Source organism: Marmota marmota, unplaced genomic scaffold (assembly GCF_001458135.2).
Source record: "Marmota marmota marmota unplaced genomic scaffold, marMar, whole genome shotgun sequence".
In the NCBI taxonomy this organism is placed as follows: domain Eukaryota; kingdom Metazoa; phylum Chordata; class Mammalia; order Rodentia; family Sciuridae; genus Marmota; species Marmota marmota.
Genome location: NW_025999990.1, coordinates 20573404 through 20601213, shown reverse-complemented (window position 1 = coordinate 20601213; position 27810 = coordinate 20573404). Strand labels below are relative to the sequence as shown.

At 34.8% G+C, this 27810-nt stretch overlaps 1 protein-coding gene and 1 long non-coding RNA gene across 10 annotated transcripts in view; one reads left to right on the top strand and one right to left on the bottom strand.

The window, feature by feature from the left end:
* Pias2 (protein inhibitor of activated STAT 2) overlaps nt 1-25689 on the bottom strand; it is an 83507-nt gene extending 57818 nt beyond the window's left edge. For 4 of the 9 annotated variants that reach the window (XR_007348822.1, XM_015482408.2, XM_015482404.2 and 1 more), the window contains exons 1-3: nt 21372-21801; nt 10989-11463; nt 1670-1754 (exon numbers count right to left, since the gene is read on the bottom strand). Coding sequence is in view for 7 of the 9 variants with exons in the window: in XM_015482408.2 (XP_015337894.1) it covers nt 1670-1754; nt 10989-11460 (557 nt within the window). In the remaining 2 variants the exon portion in view is untranslated. Of the gene's footprint in view, nt 1-1669; nt 1755-10988; nt 11464-21371; nt 21817-25078; nt 25351-25672 lie in introns of those variants that run through there. The other 5 variants (XR_007348821.1, XM_015482406.2, XM_048806267.1 and 2 more) reach the window with 4 other exon arrangements.
* The window catches only part of LOC125617727, a 30418-nt gene extending 4409 nt beyond the window's left edge, over nt 1-26009 (top strand). The window contains exons 2-3 of the long non-coding RNA XR_007348823.1: nt 10520-10525; nt 25790-26009. This is a non-coding gene — a long non-coding RNA (uncharacterized LOC125617727). The remainder of the gene's footprint in view (nt 1-10519; nt 10526-25789) is intronic.
* The last annotated feature ends 1801 nt before the right edge of the window (nt 26010-27810 follow it).

The window sequence follows — 27810 nt, the reverse complement described above, 5'->3', positions numbered from 1 at the left end:
ATTCGGCTATAAAAAACTTATAAAATTATGTTAAATATAGACTTTCCCCCCAAAGTTAGTAAACTATAGCACCTTATATAAAGAAGTTATTATTAACACCAAAAAATTATATATATATTTTTTCATTTTAGCAGCTTGAAAATTGTAAAAGATAACTTTAGACTTCTCTCCTGTATCTTCTCAACTGTTTTTTCCTTATATTTGCCCTTTTCCTTTCCTATTTAGCAAGATTTGACCTTCCATTTCAGGATCTTTTTGCGGTCTTTGTCCAGTTTTAGTCTGGTGATAATGACCATGCTGGGGTGAATGCCCACATGGACAGCTCTTGTGCCATTAGCCTTTTCCCATCGCCACATTCAATGCACATGACAAGTTTGTTCCTATAAATCCTAACTACTTTGCCAATCTGCTAGCCTTTACAGTGTCCTCACACAACCTGAACTTCATTATCCCTTTGATTGCACATAGATCAAAAGTTGTGCTTGTGCTTCTGCCTCAGCTCTCAGAAAGGAGGGAAGAACATAATCATCCGATGAACATGGGAAGAGGCATTAAGACACCTTTGAACAAAGGGTTGAACTTCATTTTGGCCGCTTCTGCTTCAGCAATGGCTACAAATAAGAATGGCTACACATGGCTTCCAGTTTTCAAGATGATTATGTTTAATTTGAAAAGTTTACCCTACAAATTACCTTCTCTTTCCTTTTACATCTCTTAGTTCATTTACTCTTTACAAATGTGTACTTTTAAGATTCTATTTTCCAAAATAGGCAAGGGTTAACAGTACTTTTCTAATTGCTTTTAGATTTCAAGTAATTTTTTGGTCAGTATTTTTTTAGCTTACTTTGCTCTAAACTTTAAGGTTTTTGTTCTTATTGAAAAATAAATATTAATTATGCTCACTTTACTTTAAAAAATGCTTCAGTTTGATATTATGAAGTTGATTGTCATCCTACCTTTGGGCTTTTATCACAAATTTTTATGTTTAATATTTGGAAAATATTTTTCATTTAAAAAACTGCTGCGCAGTTAGGGGTGTAGTTCAGTGGTGAGATGCTTGCCTATATGTAAAAGGCACCGTGTCTGATTCCCAGCACTGACAAAACAGGAAAAACATGTTTTGCCAAATGTGACTTAAACAATTTAAAAGATAGTGAGGTTTCAATTCAAAAGCTAAAATTGTTTCTAATATAGAGTATTTATTAAATATTTGACTAATTTTCAAAGTATACTCCCCTTGCTTAAAAGAGAAATAGTCCAACAGTTATGAACTGGACAGTATACCCACAAAATTGTCATGCTGAAGCCCTACCAATGTGAGCATTTGAAGACAAGATTTTTTAAAAGAGGCAATTAAGGTTAAATGAAGTCTTAAGGGTGGGTCCCTAAACCAACAGGGATGGTGTTAAAAGGAAAAGACTCCAGGCATATACCTGGTACAAAGAAAAGGTCATGTAAGGAGATACAGCAAAATGGGTAAGCTAAAATGAAAGGCCTTAGAAGAAACCAAACCTGTCAACACCTTGCTCTTGAACAGAAGCCTCCAGAATTTTGAGAAACAATTTTCTGCTATTTAAGCCAACCTCTCTGTGCAGCCCTTTGTTATGGCAGCCCTAAAAGACCAATATACAACATTCAAGAAGAAACATACTTCAAGCATTCCTCTTACCTTGATATGCATATCTCTCTAACTTGTTGAGGTGTCAGAGCAAAAATAAAAAACTTCTCTTGAAATCGCTGAATACTGCTTTGAACTGGGGAAAAAGAAAGAATATTTCAATAACAAATCAAAGGATGTCAGCACCTGTAATAACCTGCAAAATTTTGAAATGAAAATTATAAGTAATCAAGAATTTAGTGACCAAGAAATTACTAAACTGTACTGATCTCAGAATTTTGAGTGAAGTCACTTCAACTTGGTTTTAATTATTTTAAGCACTTAATCTTTATTCTAAAACACAAATTGTAATATACTATTAAAAATAACAAAATCCTTTAAGATTACATTTCATCCTTCCAATAGTACCATCTAATAAAAATCTCAGGAAGTAAACTGTCCCCTGGGGGAACTCTATCTAAGTGTATTTTGTATTTCTTTGTTGTGCTTTGTATTTAGTGCTTTATATTTAGTATCTCTGAAAAATTTAAATCTCACAACTTCAAAGTTATGTAATAATTATGTATTAATTATTTGCTTACAAATTACCTACTGAATTCATTCTTCTTAATTCTAATATGAAAAGCTGAAGTGTATTTATGACTTCACAAAGTTCTGCAACAGATTTTTTTAATGTTTTACTGGTACATTATAATTATACATACTAGTTGGATTCATGACATATTTGTGTAACAGATTAATAGTGATGAATTATCCATTGATATTCTAGTACCCGTTAAAACAAAACAAATTTAAAAAGCTATTACAGAAATTTTAAGTCTTCTGCTTCCCAACAAGTATTGATTACAGTACAACCTAAAAATGGGCAAACAGCCCCTTGTGTATATCTGACCAAAATTTTCCTAGAACATGAGACTAAGTAAGATGCCAATTGAATATTCAACGTCAGAGGGCTTAACTATAAGTCATATTAACCTAAGAAAAATATAAACTGAGACAAAGCATAAGCAATATGCTATAGCAATTATGCTCCCTAGATATCATCATAAAGTGATTGGTATTTTCTCAGATTACTCTTAAAAAAAGTGGGGAAAAACGGATGCTATTTATGTTGAAGGCCTAAAAATGAAACAATTTTAGGCTACCTCACAATTATGGGGCATAAAACACAAAGACACAAGCACAATCTTTTAAGTCTCTTCATTTCTTAAATTCTTACTTCATCCTTTCTTTCTTTTATGAATCCCAACTTTTCACTCTTACTCTTGGCTAAGATGACCAATGACCTCTTTTAGTTGTGAAATTCAATAACTTATTTTGAGACTACAAGTGAGCATACACTGCATTTCCTATCTTAGTTAATGGCCTGAGCACCCAGTCTCTCCAGCCAGAAACCTCAAAAGATCTACATACAAATAAAGCATTATTTAGAAAGCAAAAATGGAAGACTGAACAACAAACAAAACACTTGGAGAATTAAAGAATAATTCATAATTTTGAAGGAGGAAAATGACTTGATTTCAAATCAAACCCCAAGCAAAATAATACAAACAAAACTACCTAGTCACATCACAAAAATCAAACTACTAAAAATCAATGGCCATAAAATCTTAAAAACAGGCAAAGAACAAGAACATTCTACAAATAACAGCTATTTCTCATCAGAAGGAATGCAAGACACAAGACATCTCTAAAGTGGTGAAAAGAGCCTGGCGTGGTGGCACACGTCTGTAATCCCAACAGCTCAGGAGGCTGAAGCCGGAGGATCCCCAAGTTCAAGGCCAGTCTGAGCAACTGAGCGAGGCCCTAAGTAATTTAGCAAGACCTTATCTTAAAGTAAAAATAAAAAGAGCTGGGAATGTAGCTCGATGATCCCTCTGGGTTTAATACCCAGTTTCCCCCAAAATTAAAACAAAGTGGTAAAAGGAAACAACAAAAATTCAGCATCTTTCCAAAACAGAGTGAAATAACTTTTAAGGTAAACAAAAGCTATAAGAATTTGTTGTTAGCTGGGCACGGTGGCGCACCCCTGTAATCCCAACGGCTTGGTAGGCTGAGAAAGGAGACTAAGGAGGCACTAGGCAACTCAGTGAGACCCTGTCTCTAAATAAAACACAAAATAGGACTGGGGATGTGGCTCAGCGGTTGAGTGCTCTGGAGTTCAACCCCTCTAAAAATTAAAAAAGATATTGTAACTATTTAAAGCAAAAGTAATGGCATTATAGACATAAAGATATAACAATAGCAAAAATAAATAAATAAATAAATAAATAAATAAGTACGTATCTACACCTGCAAAGCTGGGCACAACATCCTCAGTGAATTCCCCATGATATATGCCGGTAGTTGAGGCCCCATCTGGATGGCTACAGTTAACCTACCCAGAAAAATTCCCACAAATCAAGAAACTTAACATTTGAAATCATAATGTTTTCAGTCAGCATATGACACATACAACTTGTTAACCTTCAACTTAATGTGAGTAGTTTATATCAGAACAGACATTATCTTTATTGTGCCTTTCAATAAAATATGCATTTTATCTATCATTTTTATCTTATTTTTTATCTATCATTTCTTTGCTACCAAATTTTCAATCCAGATTATTACCTCATGGTCTATGAAAAAAATGGATCTATTTCTTCACTATACATCTATCATAACTGGACTCCAGGAATTTACAACAACAAAAAATAGTGCATGTGAATAAAACCTGATTTGTATTGATGCTGACAATTTTTAGATTTCATGACAATAGCAGCCAAAAGCATGCTAAACTTACCATAAGGTAAATCTATGAACTGAATTGTAATTGTAATACAGATCATGAGAAAGAAAAGCAGAACATAAAGTAGAGCATGCATGATATACAATTCTATTTATTTTCTATTTTCTAAACTTTGAGATCAGGAAAATCAATTCTGCAAGATCCCATGAATGGTTTTATTTTTTTTCTCACATTTTTAATTTGTTCTTTTTAGATATACATGACAGTACAGTTATAACAGTACAGTTATTTTAACATATTGTACATACATGGAGTATAACTTCCCATTCTTGTGGTTGTACGTGATGTGGCGTGTTATACTGATTGTATATTTCTATACGAACATAGGAAAATTATGTCCAGTTCATTCTACTGTCTTTCCTATTCTCATTCCCCGTCCCTTCCCTTCATTCCTCTTTGTTTAATCCAATGAACTTCTTGAATGCTTTTAATTAAAAACAGAGGGATCCCAGCAGCTTCTGAGGCTGAAGCTCAGGAGGATTGCAAGTTCAAAGCCAGCCTCAGCAATTTACAGAGGCCCTAAGCAACCCAGAGAGACCCTGTTTATAAATAAAATACAAAAAAGGGCTGGAGATGAAGCTCAGTGGTTAAGCACCACTGGGTTCAATCCCCAGTACCCAAACCAAAACAAAACAAAAAAAACCCACAGAGGGAAAAACCATCATAACTCAAGGATGTGAATTAAATATAGCTTATTCAAGTCCTTTCCTTTTTCAATAACCTATCATAATATAGATTTTTTTATTTTCCTAATATAGCCACAACAATATTTCCCGTCATGCAGCCCTTAAACATTTTCTTCCAATTTAACAGGTTTTAAATCTGTTCTTTTGTCTAGATAATATATACCTAAACTTTTAAAAAGGATTCATATTAAATTATCTTTAAAAATTAAAATTGAAGAGAAAAAGACTGCCTCTGAGAGCAAATGAGAAATAGCTACTTAAGGGAGAAAAACAGAAGATTTTTGTTAGTTTGCTTTTTGATTAGAAAATTAAACATTTCTCTTTTTTAAATACATTTTTTAGTTGTAGTTGGACACAATACCTTCATTTTATTTATTTATTTTTATGTAGTGCTGAGGATCGAACCCAGCGCCTTGCATGTGCTAAGCGAGCGCTCTGCCAATGAGCCACAATCCCAGCCCCTTAAACATTTCTTAATAGCAAAACTGGCTACAAAAAACTTTAATATACTAGACACCCATGTTTTCTAGATACCACAATTCATCATTTTAAATGCCAGGTTATTTAATTTTACTATTTTGAACATATATCACTCCAAACTGCAAAACTATATAATAATGTATATTCTTAAAGAGAATATACTCGTATTTTGTTGTTGTTGCCATTTTATTTTTTTTATGAAAGGGTCTTGCTAAGTTGGCTAAGTTGGCCCCTGATAAGCACAGCACCTTAAATGATATACAAAAACAATAACAAAAACAAAGATGGCACAGTAGTGCACGTCTGTAATTCCAGCAACTTGAGAGCCTAAAGCAGGAGGATTGTAAGTTTGAGGCCCGTCTGGGAAGCTTAGCTTACCCCATCTCAAAAAAACAATAAAAAATAAAAAGGGTCGAGGATATGGCTCAATGTAGAGCACCTGTGTAGCATGCATGAGCCCTGCGCTCAACTCCTGGTACCACAAAACAACAAAATCCTAGTAATGAACTAATTCTCTGTGTATAAATCAAGTCTGTACAGCCTGAGAATGTCAAGAATACAAACTTTCTGCAGGAGGCCCTGGGATCAACAACCAGCACTGCAAAAGAAGGAGTATGTGATTTGAAACGTGCACCTGAGAATCTTTCTTGACTTGATTCTCATTCCCAAATGTCAACAAGTTATTTCATACCAATGTTTAAATATTTTCGTAAGTATTTTCAAAACTACAAAACCAAACTATTAAAAATTAAGAAAACTTCTGAATTTACGTTAACTGCTGCAGAAATTATAACACCACTAAAAATATTCAATCAAATGTTATCATTAGAAACATTAGAAAATTTTTCAATTTTTCTTTGGCAAATTATGAATCCGTTTCATGTTATTATAATGAAATACCTGATAATTAACTTACAAAGAAAAAAGATTTATCCTGGCTCACAGTTTTGAAGGCTTTAGTCCACAAATCATAGGCTCTGTTGTTTTGGGCCTGGGGGTTGTGGGGCAGACTGGAAGTGAGAGTAAAGTACTCACCTCATGGCCAGAAAAGAAAACAGGAAGAGGATGGCATGAGTCTTGGACTCCCCTTTCTGGGGCATGACCCACTATGACCTAAGGACCCAGCTCCCAAAGGTCCATAATACCATCTTGAGGAACAATCCTTCAGCACAGGAACACTACCAAGGACAGGGGGTGGGGGGGTGGTGTTTGCTGCCCATATTCAAACCATGACACAAACCACATGGTATTTTACTGACATTTTAACTGTCTACCTCAAAGTCTAAATAATAATTTTTTTAAACCCTTGAGACAGGGTCTCACCATGTTGCCCAGGCTGGTCTGGAACTCATGTTCAGGTGATCCTCCCACGCACCCGGGATCATAGGTGTGCACCACCAAACCCAACTTAAGAGAAAATTGCTCATTTTTTTATCAATCTGACATAATGATATACTATAATTAAGAGAATCCCTTCAATGTCTCTTTAGGGAAGATAAGGTAAGAAAATAATGCTGGGTAGGAATTATAAAAAAACATACAGGTTTTGGTTTTGGGGGGGCAGGAGGTTGTGTGTGTGCATTTCTTGCATCCTAAGTTTAACTATAAGCAAAATGTAGAGTATTCTTAGCCACTCTTCAACACAAAATATCCCCAGCAATTGTTTTACATAAGCCAAACAAAAAAGTTATCTATATGCCCAAAATGCATGTTTTATTAAATTTATACAGTCTACTACTTTCCTTTAACCTTAGTGAGGTTAATTAAAGAGAAATTCTATAATAAATATAAGAAATTATTTTAAATTCCTATTTCTATTTCTGAACAATGCCAAAAAATAAAGAAAGAAAAGCATGAGGTCTTTCCAGAGTTCACCTCTTAGAACACCATTACAGCTATCAGAGAAAAGACACTGCTGCATCTTTTATCCCCCAGTCTTCTTTCCAGACAATCATATATGTTTCTGAAATACCTTCTATTGTAACCACTACCAAGAAACCCTGTATACTACTACTAAAAGGGGAAAAAGCACACTGACATATTTAAGTTTTCAAATGATTTAAAACTAAAAAGTTATCCCAGGATAGAAAACAATCTTCCAAATTAATCATAAAATGCTTTTTCCCAGTTTATGTCATCAATAAGTCCAATGACTACATAAATAATTTCATTATACACTAAAATTATGCTCTGGAAACATAGAAGTCAATAAGCTGGAAAAATTGTTAGTCATGTGTAGCAACTTTCAGAACTATGATAAAATTCCTCAAATTTTCTGAGCAGTTATTGACATTAGACTGTCAAACTCCGTGTGTTACTTTGGGAAAAATTATGAAAAAGGTATTTTTTTTTTTAGGAAAGCAGTTTAAAACTAAACAGAAACTTGGTTTTTTGTAAACATATCAAAACATAAAATCACAGACATGAGATCTACATCTGTTCTCATTTACACAGAACAATGACTCCTAAGCTATAAGAAGAATGTATGAGGAAATTCTAGCCAGAGAAATTAGGCAAGAAAAAGAAATGAAAGGCATACAATTTGGAAAGAAGCAAAATGATCTCTGTTCACTGATATTATCTTTTATTTAGTAAACCCACACACATTTTTAAAAAGCTACAAGAATAAATACAGAAAAGTAGCAATATACAAAGTCGACACACAAATCAGTTACACTGCTATATTCTAACAATGAGCAATATGAAAGGAAAGTTATGAAAAAAATCCATTTATATTTGCATTAGAAAAAATACTTCATAATACTACAGAGGTGAAAGACTTACATGACAAAAAGCACAAACCATGCTGAAACTAAAAGTAATATACACAAATGAAAACACACTCCACAATCATGGACTGGAACACAATATCATAAAGATTCCAATACCACCCAACACAATTCAAATGCAATCTATCTCAAAATCCCAGTGAGATTTTTCCATAAAAAGAAAAACCTGTTCTAAAATGCTTTCAGCATATCAAGGAACCCTGAATACTCAAAGCAATCTTGAAAGAGCACTTCATGATTTCAAAACTTACTGTAAAGCTATAGTAATACAAACAGTTTAGTATTGACATGAAGACAGACACCTGGACCAACGGAATACAAAACCCAGAAATAAAACATCTGATGCCAAGCCTGGATGCACACTCCTGTAATCCCAGCAACTTGGGAGGCTGAGTGAGAAAGATTACAAGTTCAAAGCCAGACTGAGCAATTTAGTGAGAGCACATTTCAAAATTAAAAAAAAAAAAAACAAAAACATAAAAAGGGTTGGGGATGTAGCTCAGTGATGAAGCCTCTCTGGGTTTAACACCTGGTACAACTAAAAAATAAATAAATAAAAATAAAGCTTTTTGCATTATGTCAAAAATTTTGACAAGTCTGCCAAGTTCATTGAGAGGGAAAACTGAATATACACACACAAAAGAAAGTAAGTGGACCTTACCTAATGTTACATATAAAAATTAACTCAAAATGAATCAGCCCATTAAAACCTAAAGGTATAAAACTTCAGAGAAAAACATAAGGCAAAATCTTCAAGACATGAGATTTGGCAATGATTTCTTGGATCTGACATCAAAGGCATAAGCAACAAAATAAAAAGTAGATGAATTGAACATCATGAAAATGTTTTAAATTTTGCATCAAAGACAAAAAACAGTAATCCACAGAATGTGTTAAAATATTTGCAAATCATATGTCTGATATCTGTATATATCCAGAATATAAACAGAACTCCTAAAACTCAAAAACAAACAACAACCTAGTTCAAAATGAGCAAAGGACCTGAAAAGATATTTCTCCAAAAAACTACAAATGGTAGATAAGCATATGAAGAAGCTTGACATCATAATCATTACAAAAATGCAAATAAATGTAAGATGCCAGCTTAGGATGGCAACTATTTAAAAAAAAAAAAAAAAAGGAAAAGGAAATGTTAACAAGGATGTAGACTAAACCCCTGTGCATTGGTGGTAGAATATAAAATGGTGCAGCTGCTATGTAAAATGGTGTGGCAATTTCCTCAAAAAATTAAAGAATTATCATGTGATACAGCAATTCTATTTTTGCGTATATAACCAGACAATTTAAAGGAATGTCTCAAAGAGATTTTTATTTTTATAAATTCACATTCATAGAAGCATTATTCACAATAGTTCAAAATTACAAGCAACTGAAGTATCCATTAGTGGATAAGCAAAATGTGGTAATGGAAGTGAACATTACAACATCAACTAAAGTAGTCGTTTCAAAGCAGTAAGAATGAGTGGCAGGTAATGAAGTGGGGCATTTAAAAAGTTATAGTACTATAGCCAGGTGCGGTAGTGTACACCTATAATCCCTATAATCTAGAGGCTGAAGCAGGAGGATACCAAGTTTGAGATCAACCTCTCAGCAATTTAGTGAAGTCCTAGGCCACTTAGACCTGTCTCAAAATAAAAAATAAATAGGAGCCAGGCACAGTAGTTTAAAGGGGCTTGGGAAACTGAGACAGGAGGATCGCGAGTTCAAAGCCAGCCTCAGCAATGGCAAAAGCGACGCAACTCAGTGAGATGCCATCTCTAAATAAAATAGGGCTGGGGATTTGGCTCGGTGGTTGAGTGCCCCCGTGTTCAATCCCTGGTACCCACCACCCACCAAAAAAAGGACTGGGGACTAGGAATGTGGCTCAGTGGTTAAGTGCCCCTGGGTTTAATTCTCTGTATCAAAAAAATACAAAATAAAAGTTATAGTATTAGCCTTAAAAAGGAAGAAAATTCTGACATACACTACAACATGGAAGACCCCAGAGGACACATTAACTGAAATAAGCTAGTTACAGGAAGACAAATATTGCAGGAGTCCATTTATATAAAGTGACTAGTCAAAATCAGAGATAAAGTAGAATGGCTGGGGTTCAGGGTATAGCTTATTGGTAAAGCATGTAGTTAGCAAGCATAAGGCTCTGGTTCAATCCCCACCCCACCCCCCACAAAACAGAAAAAAGCAGAATGGTGGCTGCCAAGAGCTGGGGAAAGAGGAATGGTGAGTTATTATTTAATGAGTACAGTTTTATGTTTTACAAGCTGAAGTGTACTGAATATGGTTGCTGGTGATAGCTGCACAAGATTACTAATGTACTTAATACAACTAAACTGTACATTTACAAATGGTCAAGACTGTAGATTTTATATGTAGTTTATCACAATTAAAAAAATTGAGAAACAAGAACACTAAAATAATAGTTATGTCAGATTTCAGTTATAGTTACCATATATTTTTTTAATCATACGATGTTACCATATTTTTTTTACCCATACATTTAAACATTTGACATTAGTGTCTCAATTTTGTAATACTAACAACAAATCACCAATTAATAGTTGAAGGCCTCTTGTTTTGTTTACTTTCTTGTCCAGAAAGACACTTACCTAAACTTGTGGGCTTGATGAGAACATCAAGGACATCATAAAAGGGCAGGTTTTTTAACTGCACATCAGGATGGACAGGAGGAATCGGAGGAGATGGTTGCTGCATCTCAAATGTGGGCTTAGTATCTTGAAGCAGCACAGAACCAACAGGAGAGGACGGTGAGTGAGGTGTAACTGAAGTGGAAGGCAATGAGTGGATTCCAGCCACAGCCAAGTCAGGTTCTACAGGTGATGAGCTACCATCCAAATTAAAAACCGATGATTTGATTGTGGATAAATCAGAAAGTCCTTCAAGAGTCCGAGGATATCGACGTCTATACAATTCTCGGATTTTAATCTGAACCGCAGGGCTGCAGCCACTCTTCAATAAATGCAGCGCCCTCATTAGGAGGTCATGTTTGCGTCCACTTTTATTCCGTCCAGCAAAGCCTAGTAACACTTGTAGTTCAGAAACCCTAAAACTAGAAACCATATTCTAAAAAGAAAGAGAAAAAAGATAAGCCAATAGTCATCTCCAAACATAAAAACCCCACCTAAAATATACTATAAAATCTGATTTTTTCCTCTATCAATTGACACATGCTAGTAATCAGCATTTTTCACATACCAACTTAGAATCACTAATATTCATAAAACCATCTCCCATAAAAATGACTCAAATTACATCATTGAATTATACCTTGTTAAACTCTTAATTCTGGTAATCTAATCTACTAGTGTCTATTAACCTCTTCGTTATTTGATTATGCACTAATTAAATCCATATTTGCTTTATTATGAATTCTATAACCAATGGAAATGTTCTTTTACAAAAGTAAGCCTAATATTTGTGTTGTTACAAAGTTATCACTAATTAACCTAGCAAAAAATTAGATGTGGTTACATGTGTAACTTCTGGTGCTACTTAGTAAATTTATAAAATCAAGTCATATAATTGTGATCCAAAACCCAATGAATTTTTATTTTACCCCAACTCAAATATTAGGGAACAGACAATATAATAAGAAACTGATATTTTAAAATATTAAAGCTAAAAATCATTTCCATTTTATTTAGCAATCAAACTTTCAAAATTATTAAAAATCCTAGCTGGATATTGAAATGAGAAAAATACTTTTGAAAATGGAGAGTCAACTAAAGGACAAGATTACCCTCCACCTCACTCTACTGACTTATTTTGGGGTATAAAATAAAGGCAGTTCCTGTTTTACATCTCACCTTCTATTTATTCAACAAAATCTAATGAATACTTTTAACCACCTGCTGCCTCATGAATTCTGCTATTGTGATTTTTGAGTTGATTCTGAATTTAAAGGTAAACCACATGGGTCAGATTTACCAAAATCACACATCCACCATCTAGTGAGAGAGAGGAAGACCTGGAGCTGACCAAAATTCTTTCAGAAACCTACTCACAGAAGACCCTTTTCTTACTGTGACTTGAGGTTTCTCCACGCATCCTAATCAGTGAGGCTCAAACCTAAGCAGCCTGGTATTCGTTTTCTGGACAACTTGGGGTCTTATCCCCTCAAATAATTGGAGATTACGTACACAAAGGAAAAGATTTATAATGTCACATGATTCTGAACAGCAGATGAAAAGTCTCTGCATTTACAAAATGTTGCAAAGATAAAGTAATGCCAAAAACACAATAAAAAATAATGGTTTTGAGAGTCAATGAACCGCTATAGAAAACTTCAGTCCAGCAAGTCAGTAGCTGTAGGTCAACCCCTGGCACCAAGACTCAGGACCTTGGGAAAGACATTTCATTTCTCTGGTCTTCAATTTCCATTTAATTACAACAGCATATACCTGTAATCCTCGCTACTTGGGAGGCTAAAGCAGAAGGAACTCAAGTTTGTCAAGGCCATTTAGCTATTTAACAAGACCATGTCTCAAAAATAAAAAGGTCTGGGGATGTAGCTGAGTGGTAGAATACTTGCCTGTCGTGCAAGATCCTGGGTTCAATCCCTACTGCAACCAAATTAACTAAAGCAACAATAAAAACCTCCTCTCCTTTATTTAGCACTTACATAATCTCTGAACCAAGCTTCAAATTCTTCCTCCAGTGAACGGGTATGCTTAGTAGGAAGGATCATTAAAAACCATAGAGGGGTGAAATTAACCTGCTATAAGTACTACCAAGAACTGATTTCAGCTACTATTCTCTACTAATCTCTGATGTCTATTAACTTTAGTCTATTTTTTTTTTTAAAGTGAATTTTTTCTACTCCACTCTGCCATCTCTCAAATGTTCTCAAAGTATGATTTCCAATACTTCAGTAACAACTTCTATGTACTCTACAGAGGAATATGGCATGAGACACAGGGCTGGGGTGTAGTTCAATGGCATTGTGCTTGGGGCTGGGATGTGGCTCAAGCGGTAGCGCGATCGCCTGTTATGCATGTGGCCCGGGTTCGATCTTCAACACCACATACAAACAAAGATGTTGTGTCCGCCGAAAAACTAAAAAATATTTAAAAAATTTTTTTTTAAAAAATGGCATTGTGCCTGCTTAGCATGCAAGAAGCTCAGTGTACACACACGATACATTATCTGAATTCTAAATAAAAAACTAATGTAAATTAAGACTAAAACTTATAATAATCAACCCTGTTTCTTTACCATATTTGATAAACACAAAATTATAAAAATGCTTACAACTGGAACATTATGTAATTGAAACATTACATTCATGAAGGCATATTCACACACAAAATAACCCACATTAAGCAGGAAAATAGAATAATTACATGTCATCAATGAATAAAAATATTTCCCTGACACTACTCTTCAACTTTAAACATGAGATAGAAAACAAAAAAAACAGTTTGAAATAAGTTAGAAACAGTGGTAAAATCAATACAACTATTTTGCAAATATCCCATCTGCAGTGATGTATAATATGGATGCCGGAGAGGCTACCAAGGGAAACTGAAAAAATCATATTATTATTACATATTTTAGCTATGTTAAAATAGTACATTTTTATATATAAGAAAAAATAAAGACAAAACTAACATAGTCAACATGTCAAATGAGTGACCACGCAAAAGTCATCAAATGATATGGCAATTTTTAATCACTAGCCATTTCAGAGAGTGTAGGAGGTCCAATTCTTGGTTTTTATTACTGATAAAATCATATTTTCCGTATAATCAAGTTCCCTTTTACTTGAGGGTCCTTAAATCAGTCTCTACGTTACAATGATTACAGTAGCTTCCAGTGTAACAAAATCAAAACCAAAATTCAGTTATTAAAAGAAACAATAAAGAACATACTACTTTTCAAAAATCTATAAACCTTGGAGAACATCTCCTAAATGCTTCTTTTACTATACAATAAAGATTTAACATGTGTACACCTGGCAGCCCCGGAGGTGGAGGCAGGAGGATTACAAGTTCAAAGCCAGTCTCAGCAACTTAGCAAGGCCCTAAGCAACTCAATGAGAGCCTTTCTCTAAATAACGTATTTTAAAAGGGCTGGGGATGTGGTTCAGTGGTTAAGCACCCCGGGTTCAATCCCAGGTACCAAAAAGAGAAAAAAATAACAGTCAAGAAAACAAATAACCAACAACAAAACAAACCACAAAAGTAAAGAATTAAATAAAGCAAAAAATATGAACGAGAAAACAAAATGCAGTCTATTAAAAAAAAAAAAATCAGGCCCCCAAAAGGGAAAGCTAACAAATGCAGACTTCAAAATAAGAAAAGGCTCATAAAGATCACAAATACTACGAAAATTTCTTTAAGAGAACTTTATGCAACTATGTCCTAACAACTTAAAGCCATAGCCAAAAGCAATTTCCTAGAACTATAAAAACTATAAATTACTCCATCCAAGTCAAAAAGATGTAGTAGTATCTGCCCCCGCGATACACATTCAAACACATCTACCAAACAAGGCAGTTTAGTGAATGAATTCTATCAGTTTCCAAGAAAATTATGAAATTGTTTCCTAAACTGCCCAACAGAATTAAAGTCTAAGAGTCAAAATACAAAATACTTGTTAGAAGACAAAGAGAAAAATATTGAACACCAAATTTCAAAAATATGCAAACTGATGATATTAAAATTTCAGCAGTGGTGTTTACCTCATCCAACCAAAATTTCAGGCAAAGCCTGATGAAACAATGGACCTAATGCACTATTCTTTCTCATTTCCCAAAATAGACCATAAAGTGTCCACTTATTAGGTTTGGATCTTAAATGTCGCCCACAGGCCATGTATTGAGGCTGGTCACTAGCATGTGAGAGGTGATGAAACCTTTAAGAGGTGGTACTTAGTAGAAAGAAATTAGGTCACTGGGAGCAGGCCCCCAAAGGGGATAAAGGAACCCTGGCCCCTTCCTCTCTTAGCTCCCAGTCTGCCATATATAAAACAACTCTGTTCCACAATGTGCCCTCCCCCTACAATGTTCCGCCTAACCAAGGGCCCAAAGTATTGGGGCCAAGTGAATATGGACTGAAACCTCAGAAACTGTGAACCAAAATAAATATTTTCTCCTTATAAACTGATTATCCCACGTATTTTATCACAGCAAGGGAAAGTTAACTAACTCACTGCTATAATATGGGGGAGGGAAGGTGATAAATCACAACTACTGCTTATTCTATTACAATATTAAAACAATAAACACCTTCATTTATGAATATGGTATAATTTATAAACCAATATTAACACATTAACAATGTTTTCTGAAGTATACCAATACAGTATATCTGAGGAATATATGAACAATTTAACATAAATTGAGTAAAGTACTTGGTTTAGATGATCTCTACCCAGAGCAGCGGGTTTAGGTCAGTGGCAGAGAACTTGCCTAGCAAGAGCAAGCTGGACAGGGTAAAATTCCTATCCTTAAAGTCAAGTAGTACAAAATATCAGATTTTCTTTTGACTAATTTGTAGAAAGTAAGTAGGTAAACACCTACATGAAAAAAAGAGGAATTGATCACTATTGAAAAAAAGAGGAATTGATCACTATTGAAGTTCAGTGTTGAGTACATGAGGAATTCTCTCTGGAAATGTAAGAATGTAACCATAATTAAAAGTTTGCTTAAACAGGGGAAACTAGGTACCTGTCATATAGTGACTCTCTCTGTACTACATTCCAGGCTTTTCTATAAATCTCAAAGTAGTCTAGACTTAAATTTAAAAATTGACAGTTTGTTTAAAGGTGGTGAGTGGTGTGGGAAGATTGTGGTTTAAGTAGCATTTCCCATTAAAGGAACCCAGGCTCCTTAGGGGAAATGCTGGATTAGAGATGTGGGGTAGGAAATGCATACAAGATCAACCTAAACCATTTTATCACACCAGAAAAAAAGAAATTTATCCAAGACTACCGGGATCTCATCAGAACAAAGAAAACATCTAGAATGAGATCCCACTAGCCCAAGATTTGAAAAATGCATCAAAAACAAACAAGTACAACAACAAAAAACAATAACTACATTGGATTCAAACATTAAATATATAATAAACTTTGCTCATAACAGTACTTTTAAAAGCTCACTGATCATCCTTAGACAATGTTAGGGAAACAAACAAAAAGATGCACTGATTCAAGAAAGAGTCACAGAATTATTTAGATAAATATTAGAAGGGTATTTTATAAAATTTTATTCATTCCTAATAAACCTCTCGAACAGCTATAGTAGGAAACTGTTAACATGATAAATGGTATCAATCAATAGCAAATATCCAATTAAAAATGAAACATTAAGATGGGTGTGATGGCACATGCCTGTAATGCCTGCAGCTTGGGAGGCTGAGGCAGGAGGATCGCGAGTTCAAAGCCAGCCTCAGCAATTTAGCAAGGCTCCAAGAAACTTGGTGAGACCCTGTCTCTAAATAAAATACAAAAAGGACTGGGGAAGTGGCTCAGTGGTTAAGCGTCCCAGGGTTCAATCCCAGGTACAAAAAAGAAAAAAAAAAAGATACATTTAGCTGGGCATGGTGGCAAATGCCTATAATCCCAGAGACTCTAGGCTCAGGCAGGAGGATTATGAGTTCAAGGCCAGTCTCAGCAATTTAGCAAGGTACTGCTTCAAAATAAAAAATTAAAAAGGGCTGGGGGATGTGGCTCGGTGGTTAAGTGCCCCTGGTTCAATCCCTCCCTGCCAAAGAAACACTGTCATAAAGTCAAGGCCTTTAAAATGTACATTGTTTTGTCACTCAACATTATTCCAAAAATCCTAAAATAATACAACAAATCAATAAAAAGTTTATAAACTCAGATTTACAAACAATAGGACTCTTTACATTGGAAATACAAAGAATCCACTGAAAATTAGAATCATTAGCATTAAACCAACAAAATTCTTCTGTTAAATACTGTCTGAAGTTTCACATTATTTTAAAATCAATTTTATTGCCAGGCATGGTGGTGTATGCCTATAATCCCAGAGACTTGGGAGGCTAAGGCAGGAGGATTGCAAATTCGAGTCCAGTCTCAGCAATTTAGCAGGCCCTAAACAATTTATCGACACCCTATCTCAAAATAGAATATAAAATGGACTGCAGATGTAGCTCAATGGCAAAACACCTCTGGGTTCATCCCCAGTACAAAAACAAAATCAGTAAAATTTCAATGAATGTTGGAGAGCATAACAGGCCAAACTTAGAATAATTATATATATATAAAATTATTTATATATACATATTTATAAAATAGAGCAAGTGGTGATGAATGAATAAAGCAGGGGAAGCAAAAGAGAAAGAATTTGCAATTTAACAGGAAAAAGATCACAGTGAAAAGGTAATTGAATAAATAGAGAGTTAACAAAATGCCCATGGAATACCTGAGGAAAAACATTCCAAAGCACAGGACGGAGCTGATGCAAAAGTTCCCAGGAGAAAAGTACACCTAACACACAGCAGGTAAAACAAAAAGCCCACCATTGCTGAACCAGAATAAGCAAGAAAAATGCATACTAAGATAACAGAATGATGGGGAAGCAAATATAGCTCAGCAGGAAAGCATCTACCAAGCATGTCTAAGGCCCTGGGAAGTGAAGATTAGGGCAGGTACAGAAGGGGAAAGGTTCATGAAGAGCAAAGAAAATGACAAACCTGGGAGAGCGTTTAGAACGAAAATTCTAGGAAACAATGTAAACTGGTAGAGTGGTAAACAGTTTCTATAGGTGAGAAAAGAAAATTTTAGACTGACATACATCAAAATTTTAAGAGAAGTGAGGTGTGGTGGTACATGCCTGTAATCTCAGAGGCTGGGAGGATCACAAGTTCAGAGCCAGCCTCAGCAACTTAAGAGCCCTAAGCACTTAGCAAGACCCATATTCTAAATAAAATATAAAAAGGGCTGGGAATGTGGCTAAGTGCCCCCTGAGTTCATTTCCCGGTATCTCCCCCTACAAAAAAAAAAAAATTAAGAGAAATTTCAAGACAACATCAAGAAGCTGTGGGAAAGCAAAAACATAATTTCACCACTAGTAAAGCAGGAAAAGCAAGGCAATGAGGAAAGAAAAGAAAAACAACAATACATGTGAAAACAAAGACAAAACACAAAGTAAGACAGCACAAAATAAAATGAATGAGTAAAAGTAAATGCATATAAGTTAATAACCCCAACAAATCAAAAGAAATAGACTGTCTAATAAAAGAACAAGATTAGGAATATCTACAGAAAAGCAAACATCAAAAAGATAATACAGGGGCTGGGGATGTGGCTCAAGCGGTAGCGTGCTCGCCTGGCATGCGTGCGGCCCGGGTTCGATCCTCAGCACCACATACAAACAAAGATGTTGTGTCTGCCGAAAACTAAACAATAAAAAAAAAACATTAAAAAAAAAAAAAAAAAGATAATACAGGGGGCTGGGGTCGTGGCTTAGCGGTAGAGCGCTCACCTAGCACATGTGAGGTGCTGGGCTCAATCCTCAGCACCACATAAAAATAAATAAGTAAAATAAAGGTATTGTGTCCAACTACAACTAAAAAATAAATTTAAAAAAAAGATAATACAGGAATATGAAGAACAACTCTAAACCCATTTAAATGGACAATACAGATAAAATGAACCAATTCCCTGAAAAACACAAACTACCAAAACACTCAGTTTTTAAAACAGATCTTTTAAATACACTTCTAACTTGTAATTAAGGAAATTTAATTCACAATTTTAAAACCCCTATGAGAAATTCCCACCCCCAAGTGATTGTACGAATTCTATCAAAGAAAAAATGAACCCTAGTTCTACATAATATCTATAAATAATACAAAAAAAGAGCTAAAGAACACTTCCAAATTCATTTTGTGGATCTAGTATTACCCTAAGACCAAAGCAAGAAAACAGTACAAAAAAAATAAAACTATTCATCAATATCCCTCATAAATACAGATGCTTAAACCCTTAACAAAATATTAGTAAATAAAATTCAGCAATGTTTAAAAAGAATTATTCATGTGACCAAGAAGGGTTTATGCCAGGGATGAAAAGACTGGCTCACTGTTTGAAATCAACAAAGTACATGATATTAACAGCTAAAAAAGAGAAGTTCTATGATCAAATCAATCAATGCAAAAAAAAAAAGCAGTTGACAAATTCAGCAACTACTCATTATCAAAAACTCTCAGAAAAATAGAAGTAGAAGGGAACTTCCTCAACTTCATCAACAGTATTAACCCAAAAAACAAAACAATACAAAAAACCCCAAACCTAGCTCTCCTACCAGTTAATGGTGAAATTAACTGCTTTCCCTCCATAATTAATGTTGGGAATGAGGCACTTATTCAATATAGTGCTAAAACTTCTAGTAAAATAAGAAAAGGAAATAAAAGGTCCAACAAGTTGGAAAGGAAAAAAGTAAAACTATTTACAGATGGCATGACTGCCTATGTAGAAAATCCCATCAAATCTACAAAATGACTCCTAGAACTAATAAGTGAGTTCAGCAAGGTGACAGAACACAAAACAAACACCAACCATATCATTACATCTTTATAAACAGTGAACATGAGTAAAAAACAAGTTAAAAACATAACCCCATTTACAATCACTCCAAAGAAAATAAAATACATAATGTAAAAATCTAACAAATATGTATCGAACTTGTATGCTAAAAACTACAAAACACTGGTGAAAGAAATCTAAGAACCAAAAACATGGATTCTTCATCTTGGACTGGTTAAGTGGCCCTCAGTTCATTCCCCGGTACCTCCCCCTAAACCCCCCAAAAAATTTATTTAAGAAAAATTTCAAGACAATATCAAGAGGCTGTGGGAAAGCAAAAACATAATTTCATGATTAGTTAACACAGTTAAGATATCAGTCCTCCCCAAATTGATACACAGGTTTAACATAGTACCTATCCAAACCCCAGTAAGAATTAGGTATGGTGGTGAACACTGGCAATCCCAGTGACTTAGGAGACTGAGGCAGAAGGACCACAAGTTTGAGACCAACCTCAGCAACTTAGTGAGGCCCCCAAAGACTTGACAAGACCCTGTCTCAAAATTTTAAAAAGTACTGGTGAGGGGCAAAGGTTACGGTTTGGTGGTAGAGCACTTGCTTAGCATGTGTGAGGCACTAGGTTCAATTCTCAGCACCACATACAAATCAAGGTCCATCAACAACTAATATTAAAAAAAAAAAAAAAAAAAAGTGCTAGTGATGTGGCTCAGTGATAGGGGGCACAAGGCGCTGGGCTTAAACCCCAAGACCCAGTGGGGAGACCAGCCCATGTATTATTTTGTAACTTAACTACAGTAATCAGGCTGTGTAATATTAAGGAAAAGACAGACACATAGCTCAGTGGAACAAAACAGAAAGTCCAGAAATAGAACTACTCAGATATGCCTAAATAATTTTGACAAAGGTATCAAATGTATAAAGATGGCTTTCAACAAATGATACTAAAAACAACATCTATAGATTTAAAACAAACTACCATCTAAGTCTCCTAACTTCTACAAAAATTAACTCTAAGTGGATTGCAGACAAAAGTAAAAATAAAACTACAAAAAAAATTTTAATGGGAAATCTTTAAGATGTAGGTCTATTCTAAGAGTTCTTCGACTTGACACTATGATTAATAACAGGGAAAAAAGATATATTGGACTGTATCAAAATTAAAACTTGTACTCTGCAAAAGACCCCTTTAAAAGAATGAAAAGGCAGTCAAGAGGCTCAGAAGACATTTGCAAACTACATACTTGACAAAGACTAGTATCTAGAATATATTGATATTCTCAGAATACAACAGAAAAAAAAATTAAAAATATTATAAAAGGACAAAAGACATGCAGAGACATTTCATCAATGGGGATATACAAATGGCAAATATGCACAATAAAAAATGTTTAACATCATTAGCCTTTAGGGAAATGCAAATTAAAACCTCACTAAGTTATCACTTAGATACCTACCAGAATGGCTAAAATGAAAAACAGTGATAACACCAAATGCTGGCAAGGATGTAGAGAAACTGGATCACTCCATATATTGCTGGTAGGGATGAAAATGGTACAGCAACTCTGGAAAACATTTAGCAACTTCTTTAAAATCTACACATAAAACAATCAGAAGATGCAGTAATTGCACTCGGAGGCATTTATCCCAAAGAAATTAAAGTTTAAGAAAAAATTAGAATACCCTATGAACAAAACTTTTATTGATAACTAAGCAAAAAACTATAAACTCAGATGTCTTTCAACAACAAATGGATAGTAGTAAATTCATACCACTGAATACAACTCAGCAATAAAAAGGGACAACCTTTTACACATAACAGCCCAGAAGAATTTCCAGAGAATTCTGCTGAATGAAAAGAGTGAAATCAAAAAGGCTACATACTATATGATTCAATTTATGTAACATTCTTTTTGTTTGTTTTGGTCCAGGTATTGAACTCAAGGGCGCTTAACCAGTAAGCCACATCCCTAGCCAGCTGAGGCTGGCTTTGAACTCGTGATCCTCCTGCCTCAGCCTCTCAAGTCACTGGGGCATGGGCCACCATACCCAGCCTATGTAACATTCTTGAAAAGACAAAAATCACCGAAGTGAACAGATTGATTCATGTTTCCCAGAAAGTAGGGGTTGAGGGTGGCTAAAATATACTATGAGGGATTCTTTTTTTTTTTTTTTTAAATATTTATTTTTCAGTTTTCAGCGGACACAACATCTTTGTTTGTATGTGGTGCTGAGGATCGAACCCGGGCCGCACGCATGCCAGGCGAGCACGCTACTGCTTGAGCCACATCCCCAGCCCCTATGAGGGATTCTTAAGCAGATAAAAAATAGTATCTTCATCCTGTCAGTGCCAATATCCTGATTTTTAACACTGTACTGCAGTTTTACAAGATGTCACCAACCAGGGACACTGGATAAAGAGTACATGGGATGCCTCTACTATTTCTTGAAACTGTAAGTGAACTGACAATTATCTTCATAAAGTAATTTAAAGTTACAAAGACCAAGAGTATCTGGACAGTTAATTTTTTTAATTCAATAGCATGATATTCACAAGACATATGATCAAAATAAAAGAACACAAATGTACAGAGAGAGAATTTTCAAAATCAGACAAAATTAACTGCCCAAAAGACATATAATCTAGATATATTAATTAATAACACCAGTATTTAAATCAAAGCCATTCCTAGGTACATATTTAGTATACAGAGTAAAAGTTTCAGGCTGGGCATAGGGACACATACACTCATAATTCCAGCAGCTTGGGAGGCTGAGGCAGTAGGATCCTGAATTCGAAGCCAGCCTCATCAACTCAGTAAGGCCCTAAGAAACTCAGACCCTATCTCCAAATAAAATACTAAAAAGAGCTGGGGATGTGGCTCAGCAGTTAAGCACCCTGGGTCCAATCTCGAGTAACAACAACAACAAAAATGTTTCAATTCAGCAGGAAAATAGAATAGATTTAAACTTTCATGTTCTAATAACAAAACATTTTTATCTGTTGCTAGAACTATAAGACAAAACTGAGTAAAACAATAGAAAATGAACATAACTCTAAAAAACAATGACATAAGGTTTTAGCAACATAATTAAAATACTGACAAAAATTATATAAATTAGCCAGGCGCAGAGGAGCATGCCAATAATCCCAGCAACTAAGGAGGCTGAGGCAGGAAGATCATGCCTGAGTTCAAAGCCAGCCTCAGCAACTTAGCAAGGCACTAAAAGCAACTCAGAGAGACCCTGTCTTTAAATAAAATACAAAAATGGGCTGGGGATGTAACTCAGTGGTTGAGTGTCTGAGTTCAATACAGGTATCAAAAAAACAAACAAAAAAAAATTGTAAAAATTAACCACATCGTCTCAACAGATTTCAAAGAAATGGTATCATACAGACCATGCTGCCTGGCCACAATGCTGTGTGCATAAATCAATAACAATTCACTAGAGGAACTCCCTATGCTTGGAAATTAAATTTTTTAAATAAGAATTCATGGGGGCTGGGGATGTGGCTCAAGCGGTAGCGCACTCGCCTGGCATGCGTGCGGCCCGGGTTCGATCCTCAGCACCACATACAAAACAAAGATGCTGTGTCTGCCGATAACTAAAAAATAAATATTAAAAAATTCTCTCTCTCTCCCTCTTTCACTCTCTCTTTAAAAAAAAAAAAAGAATTCATAGGGAAAAAATAGAAAAGTGCAAGGGAAAGTACTACACATCAAAACTTGGGTGATGCAGAAAAAGCAATATTAAAACATCTTTGGTCTTAAAAGTCTATACTAAGGGGATATAGCTCAGTTGGTAGAGTGCTTCCCTTCCACACACAAGGCCATGGGTTCAATCCTCAGCACCATAAAAAAAAAAAGAAAAAAAGTCAGTCTATACTAAAATGTTGAAGCTAATAAAAGGCATTCAACTTATTAGAAAATAAGAATCATAAAAAAATAAAGAGAAACCAATGAAATGGGAAAAGGATACACTAAAGAGTATAATCAAAGCAAATTATTCTCCAAAGTCTTCAAAATTTGCAAAGTTTTAGCTTAAAATAAGAAGGCGTTAAAAAAAAAAGATCAAGAGGATATTACTTACACAGTACTACAAAATTAGAGATTAACAACTTAATACCATAAATTCAAGAATGTATATGAAGGGGCTAGGGTTGTGGCTCAGTAACAGAGTGCTTGCCTACCATGTGTGAGGCACTGTGTTCAACCCTCAGCACCACTTAGAAATAAATAAATAAACATTAAAAAAAAAGAATGTGTATGAAATGAACAAATTCTTATAACCTACCAAAACAGGTTTGAAAATTGAAAATATAAACAATATAATCAAAACGACTATATCAGTAGTTAAGAAGCATCTTTCAAAGAAACCACTAGAGGCTAGGAAAATAGCTCAGCGGTAGAGTGCTTACACGGCACACAGGAGGCCTAGTAACAATTGGGGGGTGGAGGGGGCATGGTACTGTGGCCCAGGGTTGCTTTATCACTGAGCTAATCCCCAACCCATTTTATTTTGAGACAGGGTCTTACTAAATTGCTTAAGGCCTCATTAAATTGCTGAGACGGGCCTTGAACTTGTAATCCTCCTGCCTTAGCCTCCCAAGTCATGGATTACAGGCACTTGCACCAAAGCCCAGCATTACTAACAATTTTATAAGAAAGTTCTATCAGACATTTCAGAAATACATCATTCTAATGTCATATAAACATTTCCAGAAGAGAAAATATGTTTTAAAAATTCTAGGCAAGTGTTACTTATTATTTGAAATAAAAATCCTAATCCTAAATTAAGCATCTTCAAATTTAATTCAATAATGAAAAAAGAAACAGATCAGCATTTAATTTATATTTGAAACAGAAGGTTTGTCTAAGTAAGTTAAAAAATTAACCAATGTTGGGCTGGGGATATAGCTCAGTTGGTAGAGTGCTTGCCTTGCACTCACAAGGCCCTAGGTTCAATCCCTATGACCACAATAAATAAATAAATAAATAAATAATCAATGTACTTCACTCTATTAATAGAGTATAGAAGAAAATAGTCTCAAAAGATGAAGAAAAAGCTTGTGATTGAAAAAAAAGTTAGCAAACCAAGGGAGCAAAATCTTCAGCCTACAAAGATTCTCTACAATAAACCTTTAGTAAGCATCATACTTAACTGTGAAACTTTTAAAGTATTCCCTTTAAAATCAAGACCAAGATCAGGATGCCTGCATCACAGCTTCTATTCAACACTGTACTGAAGATCCTAGCCAGCACATTAAGACAAGAAGAAAAAGAATTAAAAAAAAAAAAAAAAAAAAAGCACAAGAATCAGAAAAAACAAAGATGTCGTTATTCACAAATAGGACTATCTCTATAGAAAAATCCAAAGAAAATCTATAGATAATTTACCACAACTAGAAATGCAGCAAGGATGTTATACAAAGTCCAGTTGTACTTCTAAACACCAGTAGTGTAGAAAATATAATTATAAAAAGACAATATTTATGATTTACTCTAAAGTATCTAGAAATAAAATCTAAAAAAAATATTTGCAACAGCTTAATTGAAAATTATAGAACTTTACAAAAAGCTATAATAGATGTAAATAAAACTATAAGACCCACAGGACTTTTCCTGCTTCTGTCTCTTCTCAGTGACTCACTAGACTATTTCAGAACAACTGTCCCTGTGAGAATTTAACTGAGCATAATATTAAAAAAAGCATTTGTTTGAAGGCATAAAGTGTTACAAGGGAGTCAAGGACTCACCCTCCACCGGGCCCCGCTGGAACTCTCCGGGAACTCCACGAGAACTCAACGGGTTAAATTGAAGGTGGTTAAGATGCCTTCACAGCCACAGTGGAGGAAAGATTGCATCATCCGAAGCCTAGTTAATCTTAAAAGCATTACTTAAAAAAAAAAAAAAAAAAAACCCATGAAAATGGGAAGATAATAGGATAAAAGCAATTTGGAGAAAGAAGATTAGAAATTTGAAGTGGGAAACTTTGAAGACAGAAGTATAGGAAGGTGAAGAAAAGATAGAGAAGATGTAGAAAGATAGAGAAGATGTAGGAAGACAAGAATTTTAAACCCACAAAATAGGAAGCAAAAGAAAACTAGGAGGAAAAAAGCAACTAAGGGTGAATGTACAAACCTTAGAAGAAAACGAGAAGATAGAAACAAGATAGAAAATGGTTGAAAATGTCAAGTAAAGGTCTTTCAGATAGAAAATGCAAGAAGCTAAGACAACTATTGGATACAGACATTCAAAATAGAAAAAGGTAGAAGAGAGAAGTTTGAAGTCAGTCTAATCTGGGACAGACAAGATCCATTCTTTATAGGACATATCAGGGCACATACAGGATTGCCTGGAGCCCTTAGTTTGGGCAATGATTTAGCAGATAAAACTACACATGACATACATATTTTTTCTACGCTAGAAGAAGCTACAAGTTTTCATAAATCCTTCCATGTCAATGCAAATACTTTTAAAAAGCGTTTTAAAATAACTAAGGAACAAGCTAGACAAATAATAAAACAATGTCAAAACTGTGTGACCTTTTTACCACAAGTTAGTCTTGGAGTCAATCCTAGAGGACTGATACCTAACCGTATTTGGCAGATGGACGTCACACACTTGCCAGAATTTGGAAAATTAAAATATTTGCATGTTACAGTTGATACTTCTTCCGGATTTTTGATGGGCTCCCTTCATGCCAGAGAAAAAAATAAAGATTTTACAGCTCATTGCTTACAAAATTTTGCCACTGTGGACGTTCCAAAACAGTTAAAAACAGATAATGGCCCTGGCTATACTTCTACCTCTTTTAAGCAATTTTGTTCATCATTTAGCATTACTCATATAACAGGAATCCTATGCAATCCACAGGGACAAGGCATAGGTGAAAGAACTCATCAAACTATTAAAATGTACTTATTAAAGCAAAAAGAGGGAATTGAGAAGATAAACTTAAAATATACCCTTTTTACTCTAAACTTTTTAAATTTGGATTCATCAGTGCTTAGTGCTGCGGAAAGGCACATGTGTCCAAAAAATGTACATAAGCCCAAGGTACTTTGGAAGGATATTCTAACTGGACAATGGAAAGGTCCTGACCCAGTGATTGTCTGGAGTCGGAGGTCTGTTTGTGTGTTTCCACAGGGAGAACAGCAGCCGATTTGGATTCCAGAGAGACTAACTAAAGCGATTTCTACAGACCAAAAAGATGATGATTTGGCTCAAATCCATAACAGCTGATATCCAGAACTCCAATTTGGCTATCCTTACATCTGCGACAGTGGTTCTCCCACACCTGGAGGCTAATGAAACCAGGATGCTTTTTTCAATATCTATTTTATTATTGCCCTTTCCCACATCATAAAGTTCTATTTTATTTTTTGAGCTCATACAGACCTAGGTTAATGTTTTTCTGATCAGTTCTATTTTTTGACTATGGAGTTTTTAAACATTGCAATGGAGATTTCACCTGTGAAAAGCTACAAGGCCTTTACTATTATGTTATGTGTTGTATGTATTGTATTATGTGTGCACACTTGTGTTTTGTGTTGTATGTCTGTATGTGCGTATGTCCATATATCATATATGAGGAGCGCTCATGAAAAAATGGATCCAATTTTTTTTTATTATTCACGTGATTTAAATGGTCTAATTTAAATTGGGTAACAGCTGTTGAGGATTGTTTTAAAATGTGAACAAAAAAGGAGGTTAACAGATCTGTTTGTTTACTTTCACCTTTCCTTTTCATTATATTTAATAATTCTGTTCAGGATAATGTAAATTGTTCAGAAAATTGTTTTCTTAGTGCCTGCTGGTATGCTACATAATTTTTCTTTTTTTTGGCCATCATTGCCAGAATTCCTATCTTCATCCCAGTGCCGGTGAACAC